A 23,228-nucleotide genomic window follows, 5' to 3' on the forward strand; every position below is an offset into this window, starting at 1 on the left:
AACCGGAAAATTTACAGACAGTTGGGAAAACGATTGTTATCAAAGCAGCCTTGATTGATAGGCCTACTGAACCATGAGAGTCGGAGCAGCTTTGAGCTATCTGGCGGTAATGACAGGTTATCTTCAAGAAGCCCCCCAATACTCCGTATGGGCTGATAATAAAAGATCACGCACGACTCGTCATCAATGCCGCCTACACAGTAAGATACAATATAATTTCAGCTTCCAAATGACTTCTCCTACACCTGAAACTTGAAACCCCCTGGCAAGGTTGGGTGACATCCAGTAGCGGGCGCCAAGATGCGAAACGTGGGGTTTTCATCCCAAGTGCCCCCTGTAGGCTTTGAGATAGTGTCAGCACCAAAAACCTCAGCCGCGAATCTTGGCCAATATCATGCCTTTCTCAGTTCTGTATGATTGAACGGATGGATTCCATGAGAATATCGTTCGAATAATGCAGAATTTGTCACATTTTGCAGGGACGGTCAAGAGAAAATACTATACTCCCAAAGATTCATCCTGCTAATGGATAAAGGGTACTGCAAAGCGCAAACGTCAAACAACGTTCGTTGGTACCTCACTTTCTATTGCGTCTTATGGGCTGTTGAACCTAAGCAAGTTTTCTCTTTTTAGCCTTGGGCATAAACTTGTTAATACATTTGCATTAGAATGACTAATCATTTATATTTCGTCATGTCCTCTTCAAAAGCCTCCCTCATCCTCTTTGCAAACTCGTCATCTGCTAACACCTTTACCCCTAATAGTGCAATTCCCTTTGCTGCTTTGATAGCTGCATCGAACGCCGCAGGCTCACCAGCCGCCCTTGTAAACCCAGGAGCATGTACGTTATCGGTCGGCAGGGTTGGGATGATAAACAGAGGGTGCAGTGATGGACACTCGTAGCTCACGTTTCCAAAGTCCGAGCCGCCGCCCGAGATATGTGGATCGCGCATGTCGCCGTGGAAGTGGCTGTCAAAGTGCCGTGACATGATGTCGGTGAACTCGTTGCAGAGGGGCTCGTTGGAGTGGAGGTCGGCATAGGTGTCCATTCTGTCCGAGGGGTCTATCGTCAGCATTGTGGTCGAGTACATACATCAGGCTGGGAGTATACATACACTGACTCAAACTCAATCTTGCACCCAGTGGCAAGAGCAGCTCCCTTGAAGCAGTTTCGCACCCGCTCTTGAAGCTTCTCATTCTCCCTCAGAGTAAGGGTCCGCACACCAACCTCCACCACGCTTCTCGCCGTGATGATGTTGGTCATCTGTCCTCCCTCCTTGATGTAAAGATTGAGGCGGTCTGTAGGCCTAATCTGTTGGCGCAGCATGCTGATCGCGCTATAAGTCAACGAAGCGGCATCCAGTGCGTTGATGCCATTCCAAGGGACTACACCAGCGTGTGCCGGCTCGCCAGTGAAGATACCCCTGAAGATGGCCACTGACCTGCCACCGACGGCCGCTGCGCCATCAGGTTGAGGAATGTCCAAGGGCGTGCTCGCGTGAACCATGAGCGCAGCATCGACATCCTTAAACGCGCCGGCTTGAATGAGCTTGATCTTGCCTCCACCGCCCTCCTCAGCAGGACAGCCGAGGATACGTACTCGACCTGGTGCGCCAGATTGTTTAAGGGCAGCAGCGATGCCTAGAAAAGAAGCTATAGAGGCGGTGGCAATGAGATTATGTCCGCAAGCATGGCCTACGCCCTCGAGGGCATCATACTCAGAGCAGATGGTCACCAGGCGACCACCCTGGCCGTACTCTGCAACGAAGGATGTGTCAAGGCTATATGCGTGCCTCTCTACGGCGAAGCCAAGGGACTCCAAGAGAGCTGTGATGTTATCGTGAGCTTTAAACTCTTTGAAGCATAGCTCAGGGTTGTCGTGTATCTGTAGCATGGGTCAGTTGGTGCATGATGCAAGTGACGAGGACAGTCATACCGCACTGTTGATCTTTCGCAGAGCATTCAGCTCCTGATCCACGGCACTGACTATTGCGTCAAAGGAGCTTTCGCCATTCACCGCACCGATAACCTGCCTCTCCGTGTCAGGATTGGCGGTCTGCGTAACACTGGTAATGGTAGCCATCTTGTGCTAATCGAGGGAATGATGCGACGTTGAGTGGCTGCTCGGTGGTCTGCTCGAGCAGGAGACAGGCTTAGATATGAACAACAACACCATCATCCGTTTAAGTCTGTCTCCAACATCCGGAGGAGACATGATGGCCTTGTTATCGCGCCCGACCTCGGTGACAGACTAGACGGCATCATCGTCTAAAGGATCCACCGTCATTAGCTTCGTCGTCTAAAAAGGCACTATGTGGGCCTTGGAGACCCGCTCACCCAGATACCAGAGATGCCAGTCTCAGGCCTCTTCGATTTAGGGTCCAATTCCCTTAACTTGGGATATGAGAGCCGCAATCTCACCAAATGCCGCTGGTATCCGAGGCCAGCTCATAGAGTGTCCAGATACTGATGTGCTGCCCCAACCGAGAGTGCCTATCTAGCGCATGTTCGAGCACCAATCTCCATTGCGGCCCGAGCTTGCTCATGATCCAGTCCTTGTGAATCGGATTCTTGGTCTCAATCACAGCCGCCAGAAGTGCCCTTCGCAGGTCTTTAAGATGGACCTTACGTATGGTATGCTGGGCCGCCTGCATAAGCATGGCTAAGACGTCTTGGATCCTATCTTCGGGCATGCCTGCGCATCGGTAATAGATCATTTTCCACGCGTAGTAGATGGTCACGAATACGGCAGCGCTTTCAACAAGATCGCATGCCGAGGCTACATGGTTATCATCAGGCATCGTGATCATCTGGAACGTAGCAGAAAATTCCTGCGATAAGGTAGCATCAGCACATGTCAACATGCTCAGGTCCTGAGTGATAGCTTACCGTCTCTATAAGATTTAGCTTTTCCTCTATCTGCGCGTTTCGCACTTCTGGTCTTTGTGTGCCTGAAGATTCATCTGACATGACTGAGTCCATTGTTGACCACCCGAACTCTGTAATCTGGAACTGAAGTTGGATCATTCGAACTAGCATATCCAGATGCTGAGCCGAGAAAACGTCGTCCAGACGCTGCTCAGTTGGATACAAAGTACCCCAGTTCAGCTGCAATACTGGCCGTGAGACCACGCATAGTCGTCGGAGAAGTTTTGGACGGCCCGACATGTATCGCGCGACTTCACCAGCGCAGCGATACCCCATCGCATAGACATCCTCTCTGTAAACCCATAGAAGCAGGCGACACAGGAAGCTACGCATGGAAGGGGTCATTGTCGCAACTGACTCCGTCGCCGATCTGGTCAACACATCCCCTATCGATGAACGTTGGAGGTAGCGCACGACGGCCTGGCTGAGCTTATGCAGCTCTTCCTTATCAACCGCGCGTTGGTGCGTGAGGTAGACGTAGTGGAAGTAGAGTGTAGCGAGGGTCTCAACGTGGTCGACAGGCTTGGCTGGTTGCCGTATGGCTTCTCGGAATGCCGACGATGCCCGAGTGAAGTGCGAAAACGCCAGCGCTGACTCTTGTCCACTAAGAGTAAGGCCCTCGGTATGGCGTCGCGCATCGAGGTCCTGAAGCGCGACAGCCACTGCGTAGCGCAAAGCGATGGCGCTGTAAGAGACTTTCTGTAGCAGAAGCACAGGGAAAGACCACGCCGCGGCCTTGGAGGTATGTACCAAGCAGAATCCATTCTGATAGTGTCCCAGAGCCTTATATTCCTCATGGCCAAGAGTGAGGCAGCCGTGGCCCATAATTTCGGTCTGGGACGAACCAATGTGGTTAACAAGGGGCAGCGATCCTGGTGATAAGTGCGTCATGATGCAATCCATGGCTCCTCCATTGCCTGAAAAGGGTGTAGTTCCTAGAGCTGATGATTCTGGGGAATGAGCCCATGCGGAGGCCTGTGCCATACTGGTCGCGAGAGATGAGCTTTGCACATCGTCGCGTTGGAACTGAGACGATATGGTATCGCTAGATAGATCATCCAAGACAGCCCAGCTTGGTGGATCCTGGCTGTTGCTCGGGAGATTGAAGTCCTGGACCGGTGATCTATCCTCATGAGCTACAGGGCGCCTTCTCGGCTGCGGCATCCGAGGTGAAGAAGACGTTGAGGATGATCTCCTGGAAGACGAGGCTGCCTCGTGAGTCCAATATGGACTGCAGCTGAGATTCAGCCGCTCGCACCGCCGGCAAATGGGTAGGCGCTCATCACACTTGACATGCTTTGCCCTACACGTGAGACACCCTAAAGTGATGATAAACGTGCATGGTCAGCATGACAATCTCGGCAAGGTTATCTCAGGATCGCTGGGGTACGACTCTCATTTGCTCAACGCACCTAGTCTAGATCGTCCTTTGCTTTGTCGTTTCCCCACCCTAGTCATCTGTGTCGAGCCATCGGGCATCGTTATCGTGGTGCCGGGTCGTCGTCTCTCGTCTTCTGGGAAAGGTGGAGGTGTGATTGTTGACGACGACGCAAGCAAAGCAGAAGTGTCCTTTCAGCCGTAGAGCGCAGACGAGGAAGGGGGAGGGGTTGTAGGTAGGAAGTGGTGGCGTGACGAGCATCGCTGGGGAATCTGGGTTACTGGGCTTAAAAGGTGGATCAACTGGCGATATATTGGGTTAACCGGTCGTCTCCGATTACACCGGCTATCAGCTTCGTCGTCTACGGTTATCCAATCTAACCAGCCCCCTCCCAGTTAGTTAGTCGATTTCGATAAGGGTGGTGGGGTAATTGATAACCGAGTGCCTGTTTAGTTTATCGTCTTGTTATTAGTGTGAATCGGTGGAAATGCTTGAGCTAGCGTAGTGTAGGTTCGGATCCGATCTCGCAGGGATAGATATAAAGCATCCTAAAACTCCATCTGTAAAGTCATTTCTCCCCAGTATATTTCGGCAAGCATATTTAAAGGCATCCGAGTACCAGTCGTCACGTTTAATAGCTTAGTATCAGACCCAAAATGGCTTCGCCTCCTGACACCAAACCTGAGGTTGTTGATGAGAAGGCCATATCGGTGATGGAACAGGACGATGATCTCCCCATTTCCAACGTCGAGGAGCAGCCTCTAGTCAGAAAAATTGACCTTCAGTAAGTACCTAAACAGTGCACTTCAGTACCGAATCTACGGAATTCCTACACACTGACACAAAACCCGCACAGCCTGATGCCTATCCTCATAGCTATCTACATACTGCAGTATCTCGATAAGAGCAGTTTGAACACTGCCTCTCTCCTCGGTATCATCCAGGATACGGTATGTTGGTGTCAATCAGAGACAAGTTCTGGAATGTGACCACTGACCAAATTGCGTTGTAGAAATTGGTTGGTCAAGAGTTCCCCTGGCTTAATAGTGCTTTTTACTTTGGATACCTCGGCGCCACATACCCAGTCTCCGTACTTCTCGTGAAGTTCCCGATTGCCAAGGTCCTGGCAGCATCCATGTTAGCTCGCATTCCCTCCCCGCCATAGCGACCAAAGCTGATCATTGTAACTCAGTTTGATATGGGCGCTGGTTCTCGGATGTCATGCTGCTGGCGAGAACTTCGCAGCCCTCTGCTCCTTACGTGTGCTCCTTGGTGCGTTCGAGGCCACCATCAGCCCCGGCTTCACACTCATCACAGGACTCTGGTACAAACCGTCAGAGCACGCCAGACGCCACAGCCTTTGGTTCGTCGGTAACGCCGTGGGGTCTCTTATCGGTAGTCTCATTGCTTACGGCTGCACCTTCATCACTGACGGGCCCCTCGCACCATGGAGAGTAAGCCTAACTTTTGTCGAACTTGTTTTCTCACAACAAACTGACCGGGCGTCTTAGTGGTTATTTATCGTTCTCGGCATAATAACAGCTGGCTGGGCTGTGGTCCTATACATCTGGCTTCCAGACACGCCAGCGACAGCCAGATTTCTCAACCCAGCTCAGAGAGTCTGGGCGACGCAGAGGCCTCAGGTGGCTCAGAGGAGTTTCAAGACGAACAAATGGTCAAATGGACAGCTATTCGAGGCGATGCTGGACCCCAAGACGTGGTTTCAGTTCTTTGTCATTACTACGGTGTCCCTAAGTAATGGAGTCATTGCCAATGTAAGTCATACACTCAGCTGACGCTTAGCCTGCTAACACGAATCGCTCTTGTAGTTCAGCTCTCTAATCATCCGAGGCTTGAACTTTGACTCCCGACAGTCGCTCCTCCTCGGCATGCCTCTGGCTGCCTATAATGTCATCATAGTTCTCCTTTCCGCCTCGCTGGCCGAGAGATGTCGCAAGTCTCGTTGCCTTATTGCCGCAGGTGCCTCGGCTCTTTCACTGGTGGGCACCATTCTGGTCCGTCAGCTGCCATCCACAAACAATGCGGGTCGATATATAGGGCTCATCCTGTGCGCGTCATGCGCCAACGTATTCCCCATGATGCTGAGCCTCATCTCGAGCAACGTGGCCGGCTTTACCAAGAAGTCAACAGTCAACGCTGTCTTCTTCCTTGGATACTGTGCAGGCAACATTGCTGGTCCACAGTTCTTCATTCCAACCGAGACACCCAAATACGAGGTAGGAACATATCCTCACACCCTCTAGTCCACTTCAAGGCTAACTTACTCTGTAGACGGCTTTTACTGCCTTGTTTGTGATCTTCTGTATCCTCATTGGTCTTATTCTTGCTTTCAGGCAGTATCTGGCCTGGGAGAACTCGAGGCGCGACAAGGCTCAGGGAGTGCACATTGATGCTGAGTCACCAGATAGAGATGCCATGTCTGGTGCGGTGATGGAGGCAACTGACGAGACGGACTTTGAGAATAAGAACTTCCGATACTACCTCTAGGAATCGCGCAACCGTAAAGGAATACGCCGCTCTTTGACTTTAAGTTCCAACTAGCTAATTAAATCCCATTCCTCGAACTAGAAGACCATGGAGACCCTTTATCTACCCCAGACAAAAGCTCTTGGACATGTCCCCAATTTTGACAATACCGCTGTAAATAGGCGCGAATAGCAGGCATCTCATACGTGGCACGAATATCTATCCACCACCTGCATTCACGTGCCCTAGTGTACCATAGGTATAAGAGTGTAAGAGCTATTGGATCTTTCTCTTCCAGTAATGTTTTAAATTCTCCCCGTATCTTGGTTGAGACCTTCATAGCTTTGCCGAGTGTAGCTTGGCCAGCAGGTATTGCTAGCAGTTCAGACAAGCCATGTGCGACCCTAAGATACGGATTAGTATATGCAGTAGATGTCTCTTCAAGCATACACAGCTGCCTTAGCTCCACTAATACACCATTAATGCCTTCGACGGGCAAGGACTGATGCATTGTCACAAAAGTGTCAGCCATTGGCTTAAAGACACTTGATGCTCGCAAAGGGTTCAATAGTTGCCATAGTCTCATCTTTCCAGCTGCAAGTCGTAACCATTCAAGGTCAGAAGAGTCCGGCAATCCAAGAGGCCAAGTTTCCTCCACGGGGCACGCATTGATAGACGAGAAGGCAAGGATGCCAAGCGTGCTTGCTGCGGCCCAGATAGTATCCTTGTGCTCCTCTTTGATAGGCTGGCCCAGAGACTTATTGAACAATGAAGTGCATTGAGACCAGTGGTATGTTTCACAAAATGATCGACGATGGGCTGGCGTTACCCCAAGGTAACGATCATGAACAGCCGTCACGGCCAACATGCCATGCAATAAAAATGGACTCTGCAAGGCAATTATAAGTATTTCTTTTGTTTACTTTGGGCTTGTACTCACCTTGAAAGATAACTCCAACATGTGCCTGTTGTGTGTCTCTACTGTCTCTGATCCGTTAAGAGATTGTAGAGTTCTGCACTGGAAACGATTGAAAAGGTCTTGGTCATGCGCATTGAGCATGTAGAAAGTTGTTTCATCTGCTACCCATACGCAGTTACCCATAGACCACTGTGGTGACGGAATTGTAAGATGCTTTGGCATGTTCTTCTTGGTTTGTTCTTCAGGAAGTGACTGGAAATCCGGTATGTTGAACCCGAAGTTACATAAGACGCCATAAATCCGGCACTTGTCGCAATATGGCCTCGACTCATCACACTAAGTCGTCGAAGATCAGTCAACAAAGGTTGAAGAGGTAGAGGAACCTCCTTATTGACCTACCTTTACTTTCCTCAGCTTGCAGTTCCGACAACCGAATCGCGACTTTCGGCCACGTTGCATTTCTCGCCTCTTGGTGACTTGAATCGTCCCTGAGCCCATAATCGATTGATAAATATTTAATCAACTGCTTGACAGGCTATCGTTCGTTGTTATCGGTCTTGATGTTGATAAGCCGGTGACGAATGTTTCTGCGGACATTAGCACGTTCTTAAATCCGGCAGATTAATAACTCGGCCCGGAACAGACGTGATACGATCTTCATTTATTTGTAATAAGCATTCTCACTAACCTCTGCTCGGGATTGCACCATCTTGATTGGTCAACGATAGCCCCGCCTGTAATTCAAATGTTCCAGTCAAACAAGACTATCATCTTCAACCAGGACACCTTTACCTCTAGTTGGTATAGACTTTCACTATGACAACAGTTGAGGTTGCCGATACCCGAGAGTCCTAAGAAGCACGTACGAAGAGAAAAAAGATAAAGAGCAGCTCATATGCCATATCTTTGTCCTAGACGAGGCCAGTTCTTTCTATCCACAATTGTAAAGAAACAGTCTTTCAACTATCTATCAAGTCATCATTTTAATTTAGCACGATTTATCCAATCGATCTACCACCATGCGTGTTTTTGTTACAGGCTCAACAGGTTTTGTCGGCTCAGCTGTCGTCAAAGAGCTCTTAGCTGCCGGTCACTATGTCCTCGGCCTAGCCCGCAGCGACAAAGGAGTCGAGCAGCTCAAGGAACAAGGCGCCGAAGCCCTTTTTGGTACAATTGAGGACTTGGAAGTCCTCAAGAAGGGTGCTTCTGTGTCTGATGCCGTCATCCATCTGGCATTTGTACACAACTTTGCCGATTTTCTTGGTTGTTGCGCCATTGACCGTGCAGCCATTACCGCTATGGGTTCTGCTTTGGTCGCAGCTGGTGGCAATCGTGCCATGGTGATCACTTCAGGCACTATGATGCTCACTCAGGGAAAGCTGGGCTATGAGGACGATAAGCCTAACATGAGCCAGCCTCTTGCGGCAGCTCGTGGGGCTTCTGAGCAATTGTGTCTCGATTTTGCCAATCAAGGTGTTCGAGCATGTGTTGTTCGACTTCCTCCTACGACGCATGGGGCTGGAGGCGTTTCTGGGTTCATGGGCCCGTTTGTGAACGCTGCACTTGAAAAGGGCGTCTCTGCATATGTTGGCGATGGTCAGAATCATTGGTGCGCTGGTCATCGTGATGATGCGGCTAGATTGTACCGTTTGGCTATTGAAAAAGCAGAGCCTAGATCCGTTTTCCATGCCGTTGCCGAGGAGAGCGTGACAATCAAGGACATTGCTACCGAAGTTGGCAAACAATTGGATATTCCTGTTATCAGCATTCCTCCAGACAAGGTACCGGAGCATTTTGGCTGGTTTCAATTCGGTGCTATGGCTGATAATACTGCCTCGAGCGCAAAGACCAAAGAGGTACTGGCCTGGAACCCTACGGGACCCACGGTTCTAGAGGACATCGAAGCTATAGTCGACTTTACAAAGTCTCATTCAGGCTAGTGGTAATATATCATATAAAGACCATAATACCACTTTTCACCCTTTTATATTCTGTTTCTATCACTCACGGCGTGGTCTAATAAGTAACCATGAGAATACCTAATAGGGGCTTTGCAGTGACTATTGCCTTCACTAGCCATTTCTATAGGCTTAGCGCACGCTTGAATCAATAACTCCAACTCGTATCTTCAGCCCAACCAGGCATGAACCAACTAATAATAAATGATAAGTCTGCTTTTTCTCCACCCCTTTGTTTCTGCTTCTTCTCTTCTTCCCCGGTAGACATCCAACAGGGCTACGAGTACACTTTCGCGGCACATCTGAGACAGGGCTGTACTTATTACTCCGCTGGAGAGGGAGAGGACCTCGACTACGACAATAACATCAACTCGGTTAAACTTTCCATTGATGGGGTGTTTGACTCGGAAGCAAAACCAGTCAGTTGGGATAACCAGTACCATGAATACTCCAACACCTTCCAGTATACTGGCCCAAGTATTGACTCGACTGACCTTTGCGTTTCTGTCGTTATCAACCAGGGCGAGAGGTACGAATTCCTTGTTGATAGCGTTTCTCTTGTGCGCGGGAAATCGGTGCCTGTCCCGGAAGAGACATGAGGCTTGGCCCGAGACGTGGTACTAGGTTCTCTCTGCTGGAATAAGCTCACAGCAATGGGCGTCTGTCAGCAGATTCATGATTGGCTGAGCTATGGTTTCTTGCTATCGAACAGGCCCTTGCTTGATGTCATATATTACCCAACGTTATTCACTTTAGATCGTTTTTTGCTTATTCCAGGCACAAAGAGTTCATTCACCAACGGCCTTGTCGACTGGGGCTGAGATACCCCAGTCAATAGACTGCGTTAAATGCAAGGTACACAGCATCAGCCCCCACACCTTCACGGATTTAATCAATCTCGACCTCAATAGCCTCTAAACTATTGGCATTAGCGCGACGCCAACGAGGAATGTTTTTGACAATTTGACAGCGGGCTTTAAAAAGGAGGCGTCACGCCCCAAAAAACGTTAAATCCGTTTTGCAACCTCACACTCGTTTACTTGCGCTGTCTCAGCCACTTCCACTCTTTAATCCATGGCCAAAATGGTTCGCTGTTCTATTATCGCTGTGGCTTTTGCCATTCTCGGAGCCGAAGCTGGCCCTTGTCGGCCCACGACTATGACGAGCGTCGCAGAGGCCTCTTAGACGATCACCTCCTATACTACGGTTACTTCTTTGGCTACCGCCGCAACAACTGCCTTTGTGGAGACGACCTCTACTGCCGTCGCAGAGAGCACCACGACGACAGAAGAGTCCGCCTGTGTCGAAACCCAAGTCGTCGTCAACCCCGGCTTCGACGACAGCGCCAGCAGAAAATCACCTTGGTCCGGCGCCGGTAACGCCGTGGCTCAAGCCGACTTGTCCCTTGTGTTGGCATGCTCTGGAGAGTATGACCAGCTTACCATCAAGGTTGATGACATCACTTTCACGAAGCTTTGCGGTCCTCAGGCTAGTTAAGTACTGTGCCAAACTCTCCAGACAAGGAGGCTCTAGATGATGAACCTTGTGTCACATATTAATTATCCACGCGAGGATTTAGCTCTGCGTGATATATATTCCTTTCGTTTTTAGACGGAGTGTTGCTGTCTAGATAAGCTACTACTATACATATTATATTAATGAACGACATGAGTCCATCCACGCGCCCGCCCAGAGCATCAGATCCCTCGGATCTAAAAAAGCGGACAGGAATTATATAAAACTCTCCCTGGGAATACCCAATAGGAACCTATCCGCGCAGTCCTTACGTCACTCAGCGGCTGTGAATAGCCTAATTGAGCCGCACAGCTGACACAGTCGTACTGCCAAGAGACCATGATCTCCCGCTGCAAGATCTCGATGTATGCTTTCCTTCAGCTCTACAAGGCTCACATTAAGATGATTTGTAAGTCATGAACGTAATAAATATCATCGGACGCGGGATATCTTACACAAACAGGATTCCAAAACGGCTAGTGAAGGCTTCATCTGGTAGCTTTCCTACCATGATGTGATGAATCCTCCGTCATCTGAAAAACGCCATAAGCTTACGTATGATATCTCATGACTTGGACTTGCGGGGGAGTAAGCAATATTTGAATCATCATGATTCCTTCCTTCGCGGAGAAGGGCTAATATTGCTCCGTCAGCCGTTGGTCTTCAGAGGACTTGATTTAGTATAAATGTAATAAGTAGCTCATTGCCTGCTACTCCCGTTTTCTCAGATATAGTTCAGGTCTGGTCGAAGCTCAGTCAATATGAAGCCATTTCGGTATTATGTCTATACATCTCTCTTCTTGAGAAGTTCACTAGCAGCTCGCGGAGGCCATTGTCCCCCTCTTGGTCCAGTCCTTCCTGCACCTGTCCACCCTTCCAACCATGCTTCAGTCAAGTCAGCAGTAGCTGCTATCAAAGCAAGAATTGAAGAAGAAACAAACTCCTACAATCTTTCCTCTATAGCAGTCGCCATAAAATCAACCTACGAAGATGACTACATGCTCGAATTTGCCAATACGCCTCCAAAGATCGATCCTCGGGGAGTTGACAACGTAGACTCCGACACTGTCTTTCGCTTGGCCAGTCTCTCCAAGGTGTTCCCTGTTCTGGCTCTGTTAAAACTTCACGAGGTTGATCTTGACGATGCTGTTACGAAATACGTTCCTAAACTTCGCGCACTGAACAAACAAGCTCGAAAGCAAGATGCTGTTTGGGCGGTTGACTGGGATGAAGTCACCATCGGGGCCTTGGCGTCTCACATTAGCGGCATACCAGCCGACTGTAAGTATTCATCTGAACAAGAAGTGATGTTGTGCTAATATGTCTAGTGGTGACTGATGTCGAGCCTTATGGAGACTGGACAAAGCTTGGGTACCCGCCACCTGACCCAACCAAAAGCCTCAACTGCTCAGGTCTTTTAGGTCTTCCAGAGTGCACCAAAGAAGGTAAGATCTCATATCTCGTGGTTGATATGTGCTAACTAGACAGATTTCTTTGAGCGTTTTGGCGAGAGGCCTCCTGTGTACGCACCCTACGCCGTAAACCCTGTTTACTCAAACGTAGGGTTTGCCATAATGGGATGGGTCATTGAGAAGGTTAGTGGTATGCCTTCCGGAGAGTTCATCAAGAAGGAAATCTGGGATCCTACTGGAATGAAACACACATTTGACTCAAAGCCCGATGACTCCTTGGGATTCATCCCTGTTGATGATGAGTGGTGGAACGCAACCCTTGGCTATGGTGATCCGTAAGTTGACCCAGATGGTATATATCGGGCGACAAACACTAACCAGTTTACCTAGTGCCGGAGAATATTACTCTTCTATTAACGACATAATGGCTTTTGGGGATGCTATCCTCAAGAACAAACTTCTCAGTCCCGCAGGGACAAGAAAGTGGCTGAAGCCTGCTACGAGCACTTCGTCAAGAGGTATCTTGCTTGGAGAACCATGGGAGATATTCCGTGCCGATAACATCACCAAAGACGGCCGCCTCATTGAGTTCTACACTAAAGCCGGCGATATCACCACATATCACTCACTCATGGTGTTGATCCCAGACTATAACCTCACCGTCACCCTTTTTAACGCTGGTCCGGAAGTCAGTGGTGGTCTTCTCCAAACTCTTTTTTCTGAAATCGCCAGGGAATTACTTCCTGCTATTGAGGAGGCTGGAAAGGATGAAGCAGCCAAGATCTATGGTGGCACATACACTGACGCCAAGACGAACTCTACTCTCACTCTCTCAGTCGATGATGAGCCTGGATTTCATATCACGAACTGGACAGTCAGAGGAGTTGATATTGCAGGCACGTATCTTAGCATTGGGCTACCACCGACATTTCCAACACCCCCTGGACAGGTCCGCTTCCGCTTGTATCCTACTGGCCTACAAAGCGATACGGAGTCATCTTGGCGAATGATGTTCACTGCTGGGTCTGAGGAGGACAACGAGGAAGCGAATGCGCTCTTGGCCTGGCCTGATGGGAACTGTAATACTTGGGCATCCTTGGATCGTATTGTGTATCAGCTGTTGTCGCATGATCATTTTGTGTTTACGGAGTCTGGACAGGGTAGTCATAGGACGGTTGAAAAGCTTGAGCTTGTGGGTTATAGGGTTGAGCTGCACAAGGATAATTGATATGGCACAATTCATGAGTACAGTCGAGGACGAGACTCACGCCCACGCAAGCAACAGAAACACGTGAAGTCACAAGTAAGTAGTCTCAGCCGTTGACAGAACACTGTATTAAAATTCGAACGGACAAAACTACTTCGTGTATGTATATGTCACGATGAGAATAGGTTGACGGATTTTCATTTTCATCCATTCATTTTCCTGGACGAACTAATAAGCTTTGTCACAAGTTCAATTCCTCGTGTATTCCAATACCATCAATGACCCCTCCATTAAGAGGACGGATAATCAATCTCGATAGGCTGAGAAGGAACCAGCGTAGCCAGCGACAGATGCGGCCAAGTCAACCCACAAAAGTTAAGGTTTACAGTCTGAGAGTATTGAATCTGTGTATAAGTCACGGGGATAGTCTTGGGGCCGGTAACAGGTCCAGGAGGCGTGACAGAGAATGTTGGCAGTGGCGGAGTTGTCTTACCCTGAATCGACTTATAAGCTGGCTGCAGAAGGAGAGGCTTTCCAGGAGTGTAGTCCTGAACTGTGATCTCGGACTCGACAATCTCGACCCAGAATGTAGACTCCATCTGCACGGCGTTTGCATTAGGACCTTGGCTACTCGCTCCGACGAGGAAAGCGATGTTGGCTGTTCCACCGCCTGGTGTTGGAGCAAACTGGGTAGAGACTGTGAAGGTGTTGGTCTTGGTAATATTGAGCTGACTGTTGATGTCGAGAAGGATTTGAATTGGATTGTTGAGAATGTCCTGGGTGATGGATCCTTGCTCAATGAAGAGACTGAGATCCTGGGGCAGACGCGCTGTGTTATTCTGAGAAGCTGTCTGACTGGGCATGATCTGAAGATCCTTCGGGTTTCCAATGACAAAAGGATTAATTGGTCGCGGGCCAATGTCTGGTGGTCCGTCAGTCACGACTGGAGGATTCCCCTGTGCGTTGACGGTAGTTCCATGAGGAATAGATCCAAGCCTAACAAGCGTATTCCCCTCCACAGGATTATTATTAGTCTGAGGAACATTCAACCAAAAGCCAGTCTCAGTGTGAATACCCGTCTTGGCACCATCACCTCTACCCGTAGCAGTGTTTGTAACATCATTCACAGTCTGAAGATACGTGACACCATTAATGATAATGTCATTCTGCTGCTCAAGACCACGATTAGGGACTTTTCCCAACGGGTTAGAAAATACGAGATCCTCTTGTGTGAGGTTGAGCTCGAGAACTGAGACATTGGGAGGAGTGGGAGGGGCAGGGAGGACAGGATTGGTGAAGGTGGTGGTGGTGGGGGCGACAGAGTTTGGTCGAAAGATGTTGTTGAAGCCAGTTCCAGTCCAGGCTCCGGTGAAACTGCTTAAGATACCCAGAGGAGGGTCGGGGTCGTCTTTTGGGGGAGGAGGGGTAGAGTCGAAGTTGACTTCGTCGTATTGGAAGTCTACGCCGAGATGGATACCCGCACGGGATGATTCTTTGGGGGCCATTATACTTGCTATGATTCAAAATGGGTCTGAAATAATTAGGAGGTTTGGAGTTCCTGGCGAAGAATATTGATTTTATGTAGGAAACACTCACTGATCTTATACTCGCTCAGAAGTAGTTAATTGTCCGCACGTTGCCGGTCTACCGGTTTAGATCAATACCAACACCTATCTAACTTTCAATTGGCACTTCACATGCCTCTTCACAGTCGATCTATACCACAGCAGTACAAGCCTACCCCCATAGCTCACTGAACGTAGTAAGGCTCTTCTTCCGTTGCCATACCGCCCAGTGGCAACGTTCACATCACAAACACATCTCCCCCAAAACGTGACGCGGCAGAAGCACGCTAAGAGCGTCACATATCTCAACTCAGATGATCTGACAGTATTTACGTTCAGTGGCTGACTGAAAACGGTCTCAACTTCCCTTCCTAACCAATGAGCAGTCTCGAATTGGCAAGCTGAACACCTGTGGCTTACCGGCACGTCAACTTCCCCGCAGCCAAGAATGAGGGCGGGATTGAATTCTTGCGCATACGGCCCGTCCCGGTGAGTCTAGATTGGTCGTATTTTAGTGCGCTTTGCCGTGTTGGTCTGTCACATACCTGCAATGAAACGGGCACTCATCCCGTTTTTGTTTGTGAATATTGGTCTTTTTATTGGCGTGTGAGATGGGAGCTGAAGATATTGGAATGCAGATGTCCAGGAAGAGTCGAAAGATTCATTTTGGGTCTCCAGCTGTGTGATTTGGCGGCCTGTGCGATGTTTCACGAGTAAAATGGCCTCTCATGGAGGTTTGGACAATGGTTATAAAGAGAAAACGTCATATCAGCTACCTTCGTCTCGTTTTCTCCATTGATTCATCACAAGAAGCTACTTCTACTCTCTTCTATGACTATCACCACCAAAATGGAGCCATCTTTCCAAGGCAACCAATTCTTTCCCGGTACAGCTGCCTACAATCGCGCCAACAACATCTACGCCACCTCTACCTTCGGCGTTAGTCGCGACATGAACCCCTCCGAGATCCTCCAGCCCGCAAGTGTCGAAGAAATCCAACAAGTCGTCAACCGCTGCCAAAATGGGCAAGCCTCTTGCCATCAGATCTGGCGGTCATCAATACAGTGGTGCATCTTCAACTGGCTCCCAGGGTATCCAGCTAGACTTGAAGCCTACCTTTCGCCGGCCCAACATTGATCTTAATATCCTGCGGGAGAATGGCAAAGTGTACCTTCGCTCTAGTGTCAGCTGGCAACTGACCGAAATCTTTGACTTTCTCAAAGATAACGGCGTTTTTATGCCAACTGGCCAGTGTTCTACCGTCTGTCTGGGTGGGCACGTTCAAGACCGGCGGGTACGGCATGCTTGCACGATCATTCGGTCTTCTTGGAGATTGGGTTCGTGAGCTTGAAATTGTCGATTATAAAGGCGATGTAGTCAAGGTTACCAAAGACTCCCACCCAGATCTCTTATACAGGTTTCTCGGTGGCAGTCCCGGCAACCCTTGGTGTCCTGACACACTTCAAGATTGAAGTTCAGGATGACAAGAATCATCAGGGCTCCAAGGGTCTTTGGGCTGGTTTCGCTTACAAGGAGGAGACGCTCAAAGCTCTACTCGATATCCTTGTGCAGAAGGGAGAGGATTCCAAGTTGCCTCGGGGCTATGATTTTACGGTCAACATTCTCAGCAGACAGGCTAATCTTTTGGATCCTTTCCCTGGTTCTGAGGACGAGCTTAAGCAGAAATTGTCAGATGATGTTCATGACGGAAAGGACAATATTGCTGATCTTCTCAAGTTCAAGTATGCAATGATTATCGTCTATGCCCAACGGGTCAATCTCAACAAAGAGCCATATTCACCCGATCTCTTTACCCAAATCAAAAACGTACCAAATGAGTTCAAGATTGTCAAAGAGGCTCCTGAAGACACCCCGATGTCCGTTATCGCTTCCATGTGGTTATTCGGCAGTCCCCGCGAGTTTCCCTACCCCTACGACAAGCGCACCAACAGCACCACCTCAACCGAGCTCTCCAAAACAGGCTGATTATCTTGGTTCTCCGGCCGTATCAGCGAGGACATCAAAGACAAGCACAGCGGTCTCTGGGTCTCTTCCCAACTCCAAGTCTACGGCGGCGAGCAATCCATGTTTCGCAGAAACGCAGGTAACGGCACAGCGTACTGCTTCCGAGATGCTACCTTTGGCGGAACTTGGGATGTTTTCTATGAGGGTACTAAGGGGGAAGCAGCTGGGAAGTGGCAGGCGGTGAATGATGAGGGTCGGCCGAAGTATTTTAGTAAGAAAGATCGTCGTGTTCTGCGGGGATCGTACGGTGATTGGAATATGAAGGATGCTTGGCAGTTCTATTATGATCTGGAGACGTATAAGAAGATGCAGAAGATCAGACAGACGTATGAGCCGAAGGGAACTTTTACGGCGAACCCTTTCTGCGTGGAGGCTTTGAAGTAGAAACGCTCACAGAAGGCTAGGGATCTCCACATAAGAACGTTCACTAAGAATTAGTTTTATTTCACAGACTTGAATGTTCTCATCAATAATTGTAGGGGAGGGCTCTTCATCAACACGTGGCATACATACTATAAGATTCATTATTCGTCAATGGAAATAGCAACAGTTTACCAAGCCAACATCAGTTTCTAGAACTGCTACATAGCCTTCGGGGGTTAATAAGCTTATCTTGGCATTATGTTAGGTGACATGAGACGACACGTTTTTCTCCATATGCGACGTCATTGGGTCTCCAAGACAGTCAAGGCGAGAATCCTTCAGGCACTTTTCGTACCCTGCAAGGCAGACTAGACTGAAATCTCGGTTAGACTCCCGTCAGCTGAGTGCTCTGCCTCTTGTTGGTGCACTTTTAGTGGGCATGCTGCGATCCTTTGAGAGGCTAAGCCCCCACCATCGGGGCTTAGCTGTCAATCATTGTCGGAACCAACACAAGAGCTTTGGTATTTATTCTAACGTTAGTGTCTGCATACTTGAAATGTTACTCGTATCGTTGTTTCCGCGTTATATCATCAATATGTCACCGATTTCTGAACCACAACCAGCCGCCCAGCCTGCCGGTGCAAAGGCTTCTCTGCCTGTGCAAATGTCTCAACCAAGAACGCAACAGCCTATGAGTATGTGCTTTATCTCAATTATCAGGCGCTTACATGCTGATTCATATCTTGATATAGAATTCCAACGACCACAAGATCCTAGAGCCGATCGCAGACGCCCTCGTGACGATATAGAGCGCGACAGATGCTGTCGCGGTCTCAACTGCACCTCGGGCATTTATATGGTACCCTGCGCGTGCACACTGTGCTGAATAATGACTTCATGTGAGGAATCGAATGGGGCGATGAGGATGGAGACACTTATGATGAAGCTATATGAGATTGTGTTCTGGGCTATTGTATATACCTGCAGTCTAAGCACGGGGTCCATCCACAACGACAAATAGGCATTATAGATGGGACTGGTCCCAATTAAAGACAATGTAATAGCTTATGGCTTCGCTACACGGTGCCAGTATGGTAAAGCTTCCTAACAGCCAACTACAGTATAGTAATCCCATTGGAACTGAGGCCCAATGCAGATGTCCTCATTGTTCGCATCATAAAACTGCTGCGGTACGCCAGAATTACAATCGGCCTTGTTGGCATACAGATCAATCTGGCAGTCACCTAAATCTTCAAGCCAGAACCCTCTATAAGGGTTTGGAATACTTTCACAGTCTGTGCGGGCGAGAGGGTATTAGTCATCATTACTAGAAGTATCACTAAGATCTAGTAAGTACCTTGATTACCGTCTCCCCGAAGGTCACCGGACGGAGTCGACTCTCGCAATAGCCGTCACCATAGATAGTGAACGTCCAAGCATTAGCCGCTGTTGCCAGGAGCAGCAGCGTCATCTTGTGAGTGAGTATCATTCTTGCTTGGCGGAATACGTGCTCGGATCTTGATCAGGTTGTCTTCGTATGTTGGGTCCTTTTCAAGGCGTCTAGTACTAGCGGCGTAGAGGAGAGCTTGACGAAAGACGGGGACGCCAATCTTGTTTGGGATATCAATGATGATGTCTGTTTTCCACTGGTCGCCGTAGATCGTGTAGTGGATTGGAAAGGGGACGTCAGCTGCGTGATCGGCTTCGTACTGTTCAAAGACGATGTCGCGCCAGGTTTTGTTGAGGTTCCTGTATGTCATGCTGGAGTAGAGGGGAGTGTTGCAGAGCGGGATAAGCTGGCTATTTTTGTTCTTTTCACTCTTTGGTCTTGCCTAGACTCTTGTTTGTTGTCTATTTTGTAAGGCGCTGTTCAATGCTGGTTGTCGAAGACAGGTTGAATCAGGAAATCACCGAGCTGACTATCAAAGCGCAGCGCCAAAAGTAGATCAAAGAGGTTATTTTGTTGGTTGCTGAAGTTTGATGCCCAAATGTGGGAACGGTTGGCGGGTTGAGTGAAGGAAGTTGAGTTGTCGTGTTGGCTGTTGGTTGTTGGTTGTTGAATGTACCTAGATCGAGATGGCCAGGCTCAAGTTGTGGCATCATGAGCAAATGCGGGGTCAGCACCAGATCTTTGCCTCAGGTTAGGGAAAATTCCAAATAGAGTGAGCAGTACATAATAAGTTAGCATGGCCCGTCGGGGAATTGATTGTGCAGTTCGGCACTTTGTTAAGTATCTTTACCTTGTACTGGTTGCCACCCAGGTACGGGAGGCATGTTGTGTATATACTCGCCAGGATCTTGTGATGGAAATAAGTCATTGCAGGCGATCGAAGCAAATTATTCTCAGGGCAGAAGTAGCCGAAGCGGTAAGAGCTCAGTTAAAGTTAAATAAGGTACTTCTCATCAATGTGTAAAATATACGATCTCGGTTGGGAGTAAATAACATCAAGTTACTTGATCTATGGAGTGTAAGTAGCCTCCTCAGTAATTATTTCTGGTTTCTCTACTACAGGCACCTTAGATATAAATGCATTAAATAGAATATTCCTTTAACCGTTACATTAAATAAAAAACAAAGTATGTTAAAACTATAGAGATTCATCCATCGCGACTTAAATAAGCGTGTATACTGAAAAGCAGAAATTGTTTTTATTGCGTTAATCCGAGTTATCAGTCTAAGGACCATTTTGTTTTATACATCAAAACTCCGTCACAGCTAACTGAATCCTTCAGAACTATCTTCAACAACATAGAAATGCCTTTTACTGAACCTTGCCAGTCTTATCACGAGTCCAAATTTAAAGCGCCGAGGGTATTGTCGAAATGAACTCCTTCTGGTCGGAAAATAATAAAAATGGCTGTTTTTTGTGCAGCTAAGGATCAGCCAGTGATCCTACTGCTCGGGGTCCAAGACGTCGACCATGAAGCCATTAATGAACTGACCGCTCTTCAGCTTATACAAAGCTTTCAATCACTCGACATCAGAAGGTTGAATGCCAAAGTTCAAGTCGTTGTGATAATTCATGACCGACAGAGAGTTGCTGCTTCCGATTTGAACTGAATGCGTTCCAGAAGTCGCGGCGAACTCATGTCTCAAACCCAAAACGTGACCAAGCTCATGCTGGAAGACTTTGTCCATGTCCCTGCGATACGATGTCGTGAAGGCGAGAGGGTATATATACATAGTTGGGTCGAAATGGTCAGGCAAAAATGCACTCGCTAGGACACCGACATTGCCTGCTCTTTTTCCATATTTAAGGACGAAAGTGGCATGTTCGTCTGGCCCAGCTGAGCGAAAGTTGACGGGGATAAGACTATCATTCCACTGTTGAGCGGCAGAAGCCAAAGCAATGGTAGCAGTCGCCACATGAACATGACTAGGGAACGTTCCAATATCGATGGTGTAGGTGACGGTAGACCCGGGTTTCCAAATGGGAATCACAGGCGTCGAGAGCGCATTGACATGTCCCACCTGGATGTCGTGGATGCTCGTTGCTAGATATATCTCGGTGAAGCAAGGATACTTCGGCAGCGTGTTGTAAGAGAGTTGGTCAGTTATGTGATCAACTTGAAAGTCATTCTCGGATGACGTGAAGAGAGATAGCAGCTGAGCTGGAGCGTAGTCTCGGGGCGACATGGCAGGTCCAAGAGTAATCTAAATAAACATTTATGTAGAGGTTTAATTCCTAGAAAGGAAAAATTGAATAATGATTTACCGATGAGCAGAATGCACCGTGAAGAATTGCAATAAGATGACAATGTGTGATGATGAAGAATAATAAAAGTTATAAAATAGAGACATGGTGAAGCTTATGGTAGATAACACTGATGTCAGAGGAAAGGGAAAAGAAGAAGAAGAAGGTATCGCTAAGCCCAGCTGAGCACACTGGACAATAGTTCAGCCAATTAGAGAACATTTACTTATACATGGGGAGTAGCTATAGTAATTACCGTAACAACTTCCTCTACTTGCTGTAACGAATACCTGAATCTCTATATAAGATACGGTTATCTCTAAGTCACTCTACAGCACCAGAACTATACACATACTGTATACAAAAGACTTGTCCCTACTAGAAATGGCTATAGTTAAGATAAAATGGTCGGGCTAAGTGTTTTAGCTTAGTTAAAGCTCAATAAGGCTTTATAGATTTTTTAAAGTAATTTATTTACTCAAGGTCACAGGTAAAATCTGAATATAAGAGTGACTTTCTAAAGTATCTGTAAGTATCTTTCTCGCTTAATTGCCTTAAAGAGGCTAGTATTGTTATAGTGAGTAGAGAAAGGTGTTATTAAATAGTACAACTCTACATGGCAACAACCTGCCTCCATTCACCGCCCTAAATTAAGTTCCGTGGACGCAAGTGCTAAGGTAAAACAATACAGCACTCTCTGATTAGTCAGATTGAACCCACTACGCTTTCCGTGGCTTGATGAGGTCAACCCAACCGCCACCTTTAATTGAAGAAAATAGGGCTCTTTCAATCAGAGCTGGAATGCTCGTTGTGACCAGTCTACGCTTCGTATAATACAATGAAGTGCCCAAAGTTTTCGCGATCTATCGACGACAAGAGGACAAAGGCTTGTTATATACATTCTTACAGTACACGTTCTGAGGAAGTCACTGACGGGTTTCCAGGACAAGCTCGATATGTCTCGCAAGACATTGATAGTCAGCGTCATTTATATATAGTTTAACGACTTCGGCAAGTAAAGCCTCCTTTAGATAACAGTGCAAGCAGAATTGCAGAACTCTTTTCCAAAGAAGAGATTTTATTCAAGCAAGTATCTTCACTCTTGCCTTCAAGAGTGAGCCAGGAGAAGTTTATAAGGTCAGCTATTCTCAGCGCGTACTTTGAACTAACCTTAGTAGTAATAGAAGTCCTATTTTCAAACACATTAATTCCCAGAGAAAAAGTATTATAGTAAAAGATAAACGTTAGCTTGTATTTATTAATTAGAAATTTATGTTATAGTGCTCTATTTATCGAGAATATATATATTTCATGCCGCTCTTGGAAAGCTGACTAATACAAAGTATGTTAGCTAAGTCTGGATAAGTCTCCAAACGCGTCGGTAGGTAAGATATAGTGCAAACAGGGATATAAATTTATTAAAGAAGTATGGCTTATTAACTACCGAGCAATCGTCCAAAAGCTCAGCTTTTGAGATTATCGCTGAACGAAACCAATGCGTTAATTATCAGGATTAATACTCCCATGTTATATATCTTCCCAGGCGAAGCGAATAGCCTGAGAGCCAACTTTGATTTCGGCAATATGAAAGGAATTATGCTTCGATCAAATGATAAAGAGACCTTGGGCGATCTAGTGGGAGCTGATAATTATTCGGGGACGAAGCGTAGTGATGGCTCAGAAGATGAGGAAGCTAGGTTCTCTCTGCTGGAATAAGCTCACAGCCACAAATCTCAACTGTAAATAACACTTCAAGCCCACAACTTAGACATCAAT

At 47.8% G+C, this 23,228-nt stretch overlaps 13 protein-coding genes across 13 annotated transcripts; 7 read left to right on the top strand and 6 right to left on the bottom strand.

Moving 5' to 3' along the window:
• Positions 1–677: 677 nt before the first annotated feature.
• FVEG_05680 (hypothetical protein) lies at positions 678–2,083 on the bottom strand (the record flags this gene model as incomplete). The annotated part of the gene is made up of 3 exons (XM_018893923.1): positions 678–1,050; positions 1,116–1,885; positions 1,937–2,083. 3 exons carry the CDS (start codon positions 2,081–2,083, stop codon positions 678–680), a joined length of 1,290 nt encoding a protein of 429 aa, XP_018750868.1.
• A 334-nt stretch (positions 2,084–2,417) lies between these two features.
• FVEG_05681 (hypothetical protein) lies at positions 2,418–4,407 on the bottom strand (the record flags this gene model as incomplete). The annotated part of the gene is made up of 3 exons (XM_018893924.1): positions 2,418–2,831; positions 2,890–4,247; positions 4,341–4,407. The coding sequence occupies 3 exons, from the start codon at positions 4,405–4,407 to the stop codon at positions 2,418–2,420; spliced, it is 1,839 nt and encodes a 612-aa protein (XP_018750869.1).
• Positions 4,408–4,962: 555 nt separating this feature from the next.
• Positions 4,963–6,814, top strand: FVEG_05682 (hypothetical protein; the record flags this gene model as incomplete). The annotated part of the gene is made up of 7 exons (XM_018893925.1): positions 4,963–5,090; positions 5,163–5,256; positions 5,319–5,443; positions 5,499–5,760; positions 5,818–6,081; positions 6,136–6,543; positions 6,599–6,814. The coding sequence occupies 7 exons, from the start codon at positions 4,963–4,965 to the stop codon at positions 6,812–6,814; spliced, it is 1,497 nt and encodes a 498-aa protein (XP_018750870.1).
• Positions 6,796–8,210, bottom strand: FVEG_15701 (hypothetical protein; the record flags this gene model as incomplete). The annotated part of the gene is made up of 4 exons (XM_018904894.1): positions 6,796–7,197; positions 7,244–7,682; positions 7,734–8,048; positions 8,112–8,210. 4 exons carry the CDS (start codon positions 8,208–8,210, stop codon positions 7,169–7,171), a joined length of 882 nt encoding a protein of 293 aa, XP_018750871.1. The 3' UTR covers positions 6,796–7,168.
• A 521-nt stretch (positions 8,211–8,731) lies between these two features.
• On the top strand, positions 8,732–9,652 carry FVEG_05683 (alcohol dehydrogenase; the record flags this gene model as incomplete). The annotated part of the gene is made up of 1 exon (XM_018893926.1): positions 8,732–9,652. One exon carries the CDS (start codon positions 8,732–8,734, stop codon positions 9,650–9,652), a length of 921 nt encoding a protein of 306 aa, XP_018750872.1.
• A 203-nt stretch (positions 9,653–9,855) lies between these two features.
• FVEG_05684 (hypothetical protein) lies at positions 9,856–11,167 on the top strand (the record flags this gene model as incomplete). The annotated part of the gene is made up of 2 exons (XM_018893927.1): positions 9,856–10,230; positions 10,856–11,167. The coding sequence occupies 2 exons, from the start codon at positions 9,856–9,858 to the stop codon at positions 11,165–11,167; spliced, it is 687 nt and encodes a 228-aa protein (XP_018750873.1).
• A 779-nt stretch (positions 11,168–11,946) lies between these two features.
• Positions 11,947–13,825, top strand: FVEG_05685 (hypothetical protein; the record flags this gene model as incomplete). The annotated part of the gene is made up of 4 exons (XM_018893928.1): positions 11,947–12,466; positions 12,514–12,630; positions 12,674–12,932; positions 12,988–13,825. The coding sequence occupies 4 exons, from the start codon at positions 11,947–11,949 to the stop codon at positions 13,823–13,825; spliced, it is 1,734 nt and encodes a 577-aa protein (XP_018750874.1).
• Positions 13,826–14,094: 269 nt separating this feature from the next.
• FVEG_05686 (hypothetical protein) lies at positions 14,095–15,309 on the bottom strand (the record flags this gene model as incomplete). Its single annotated transcript, XM_018893929.1, has 1 exon — positions 14,095–15,309. The coding sequence occupies one exon, from the start codon at positions 15,307–15,309 to the stop codon at positions 14,095–14,097; it is 1,215 nt and encodes a 404-aa protein (XP_018750875.1).
• Positions 15,310–16,390: 1,081 nt separating this feature from the next.
• On the top strand, positions 16,391–17,355 carry FVEG_05687 (hypothetical protein; the record flags this gene model as incomplete). Its single annotated transcript, XM_018893930.1, has 2 exons — positions 16,391–16,663; positions 16,747–17,355. The coding sequence occupies 2 exons, from the start codon at positions 16,391–16,393 to the stop codon at positions 17,353–17,355; spliced, it is 882 nt and encodes a 293-aa protein (XP_018750876.1).
• Positions 17,356–17,454: 99 nt separating this feature from the next.
• FVEG_15702 (hypothetical protein) lies at positions 17,455–17,778 on the top strand (the record flags this gene model as incomplete). The annotated part of the gene is made up of 1 exon (XM_018904895.1): positions 17,455–17,778. The coding sequence occupies one exon, from the start codon at positions 17,455–17,457 to the stop codon at positions 17,776–17,778; it is 324 nt and encodes a 107-aa protein (XP_018750877.1).
• Positions 17,779–18,321: 543 nt separating this feature from the next.
• FVEG_15703 (hypothetical protein) lies at positions 18,322–18,933 on the top strand. Its single transcript, XM_018904896.1, has 2 exons — positions 18,322–18,452; positions 18,510–18,933. The coding sequence occupies exons 1-2, from the start codon at positions 18,353–18,355 to the stop codon at positions 18,641–18,643; spliced, it is 234 nt and encodes a 77-aa protein (XP_018750878.1). The 5' UTR covers positions 18,322–18,352; the 3' UTR covers positions 18,644–18,933.
• On the bottom strand, positions 18,824–19,821 carry FVEG_15704 (hypothetical protein). The gene is made up of 2 exons (XM_018904897.1): positions 19,115–19,821; positions 18,824–19,052 (listed from the first exon to the last, which is right to left on the bottom strand). The coding sequence occupies exon 1, from the start codon at positions 19,515–19,517 to the stop codon at positions 19,197–19,199; it is 321 nt and encodes a 106-aa protein (XP_018750879.1). The 5' UTR covers positions 19,518–19,821; the 3' UTR covers positions 18,824–19,052; positions 19,115–19,196.
• A 907-nt stretch (positions 19,822–20,728) lies between these two features.
• On the bottom strand, positions 20,729–21,394 carry FVEG_05688 (hypothetical protein; the record flags this gene model as incomplete). The annotated part of the gene is made up of 1 exon (XM_018893931.1): positions 20,729–21,394. One exon carries the CDS (start codon positions 21,392–21,394, stop codon positions 20,729–20,731), a length of 666 nt encoding a protein of 221 aa, XP_018750880.1.
• Positions 21,395–23,228: the final 1,834 nt, after the last annotated feature.

Source organism: Fusarium verticillioides, chromosome 3 (assembly GCF_000149555.1).
Source record: "Fusarium verticillioides 7600 chromosome 3, whole genome shotgun sequence".
In the NCBI taxonomy this organism is placed as follows: Eukaryota; Fungi; Ascomycota; class Sordariomycetes; order Hypocreales; family Nectriaceae; genus Fusarium; species Fusarium verticillioides.

Coding starts and splice junctions, on each gene's coding strand:
- FVEG_15703 (XM_018904896.1), top strand. CDS start 18,353: ATGTCACCGATTTCTGAACCACAACCAGCCGCCCAGCCTGCCGGTGCA. Junction 18,453..18,509: donor AAGAACGCAACAGCCTATGA/GTATGTGCTTTA, acceptor ATCTTGATATAG/AATTCCAACGACCACAAGAT.
- FVEG_15704 (XM_018904897.1), bottom strand. CDS start 19,517: ATGACATACAGGAACCTCAACAAAACCTGGCGCGACATCGTCTTTGAA.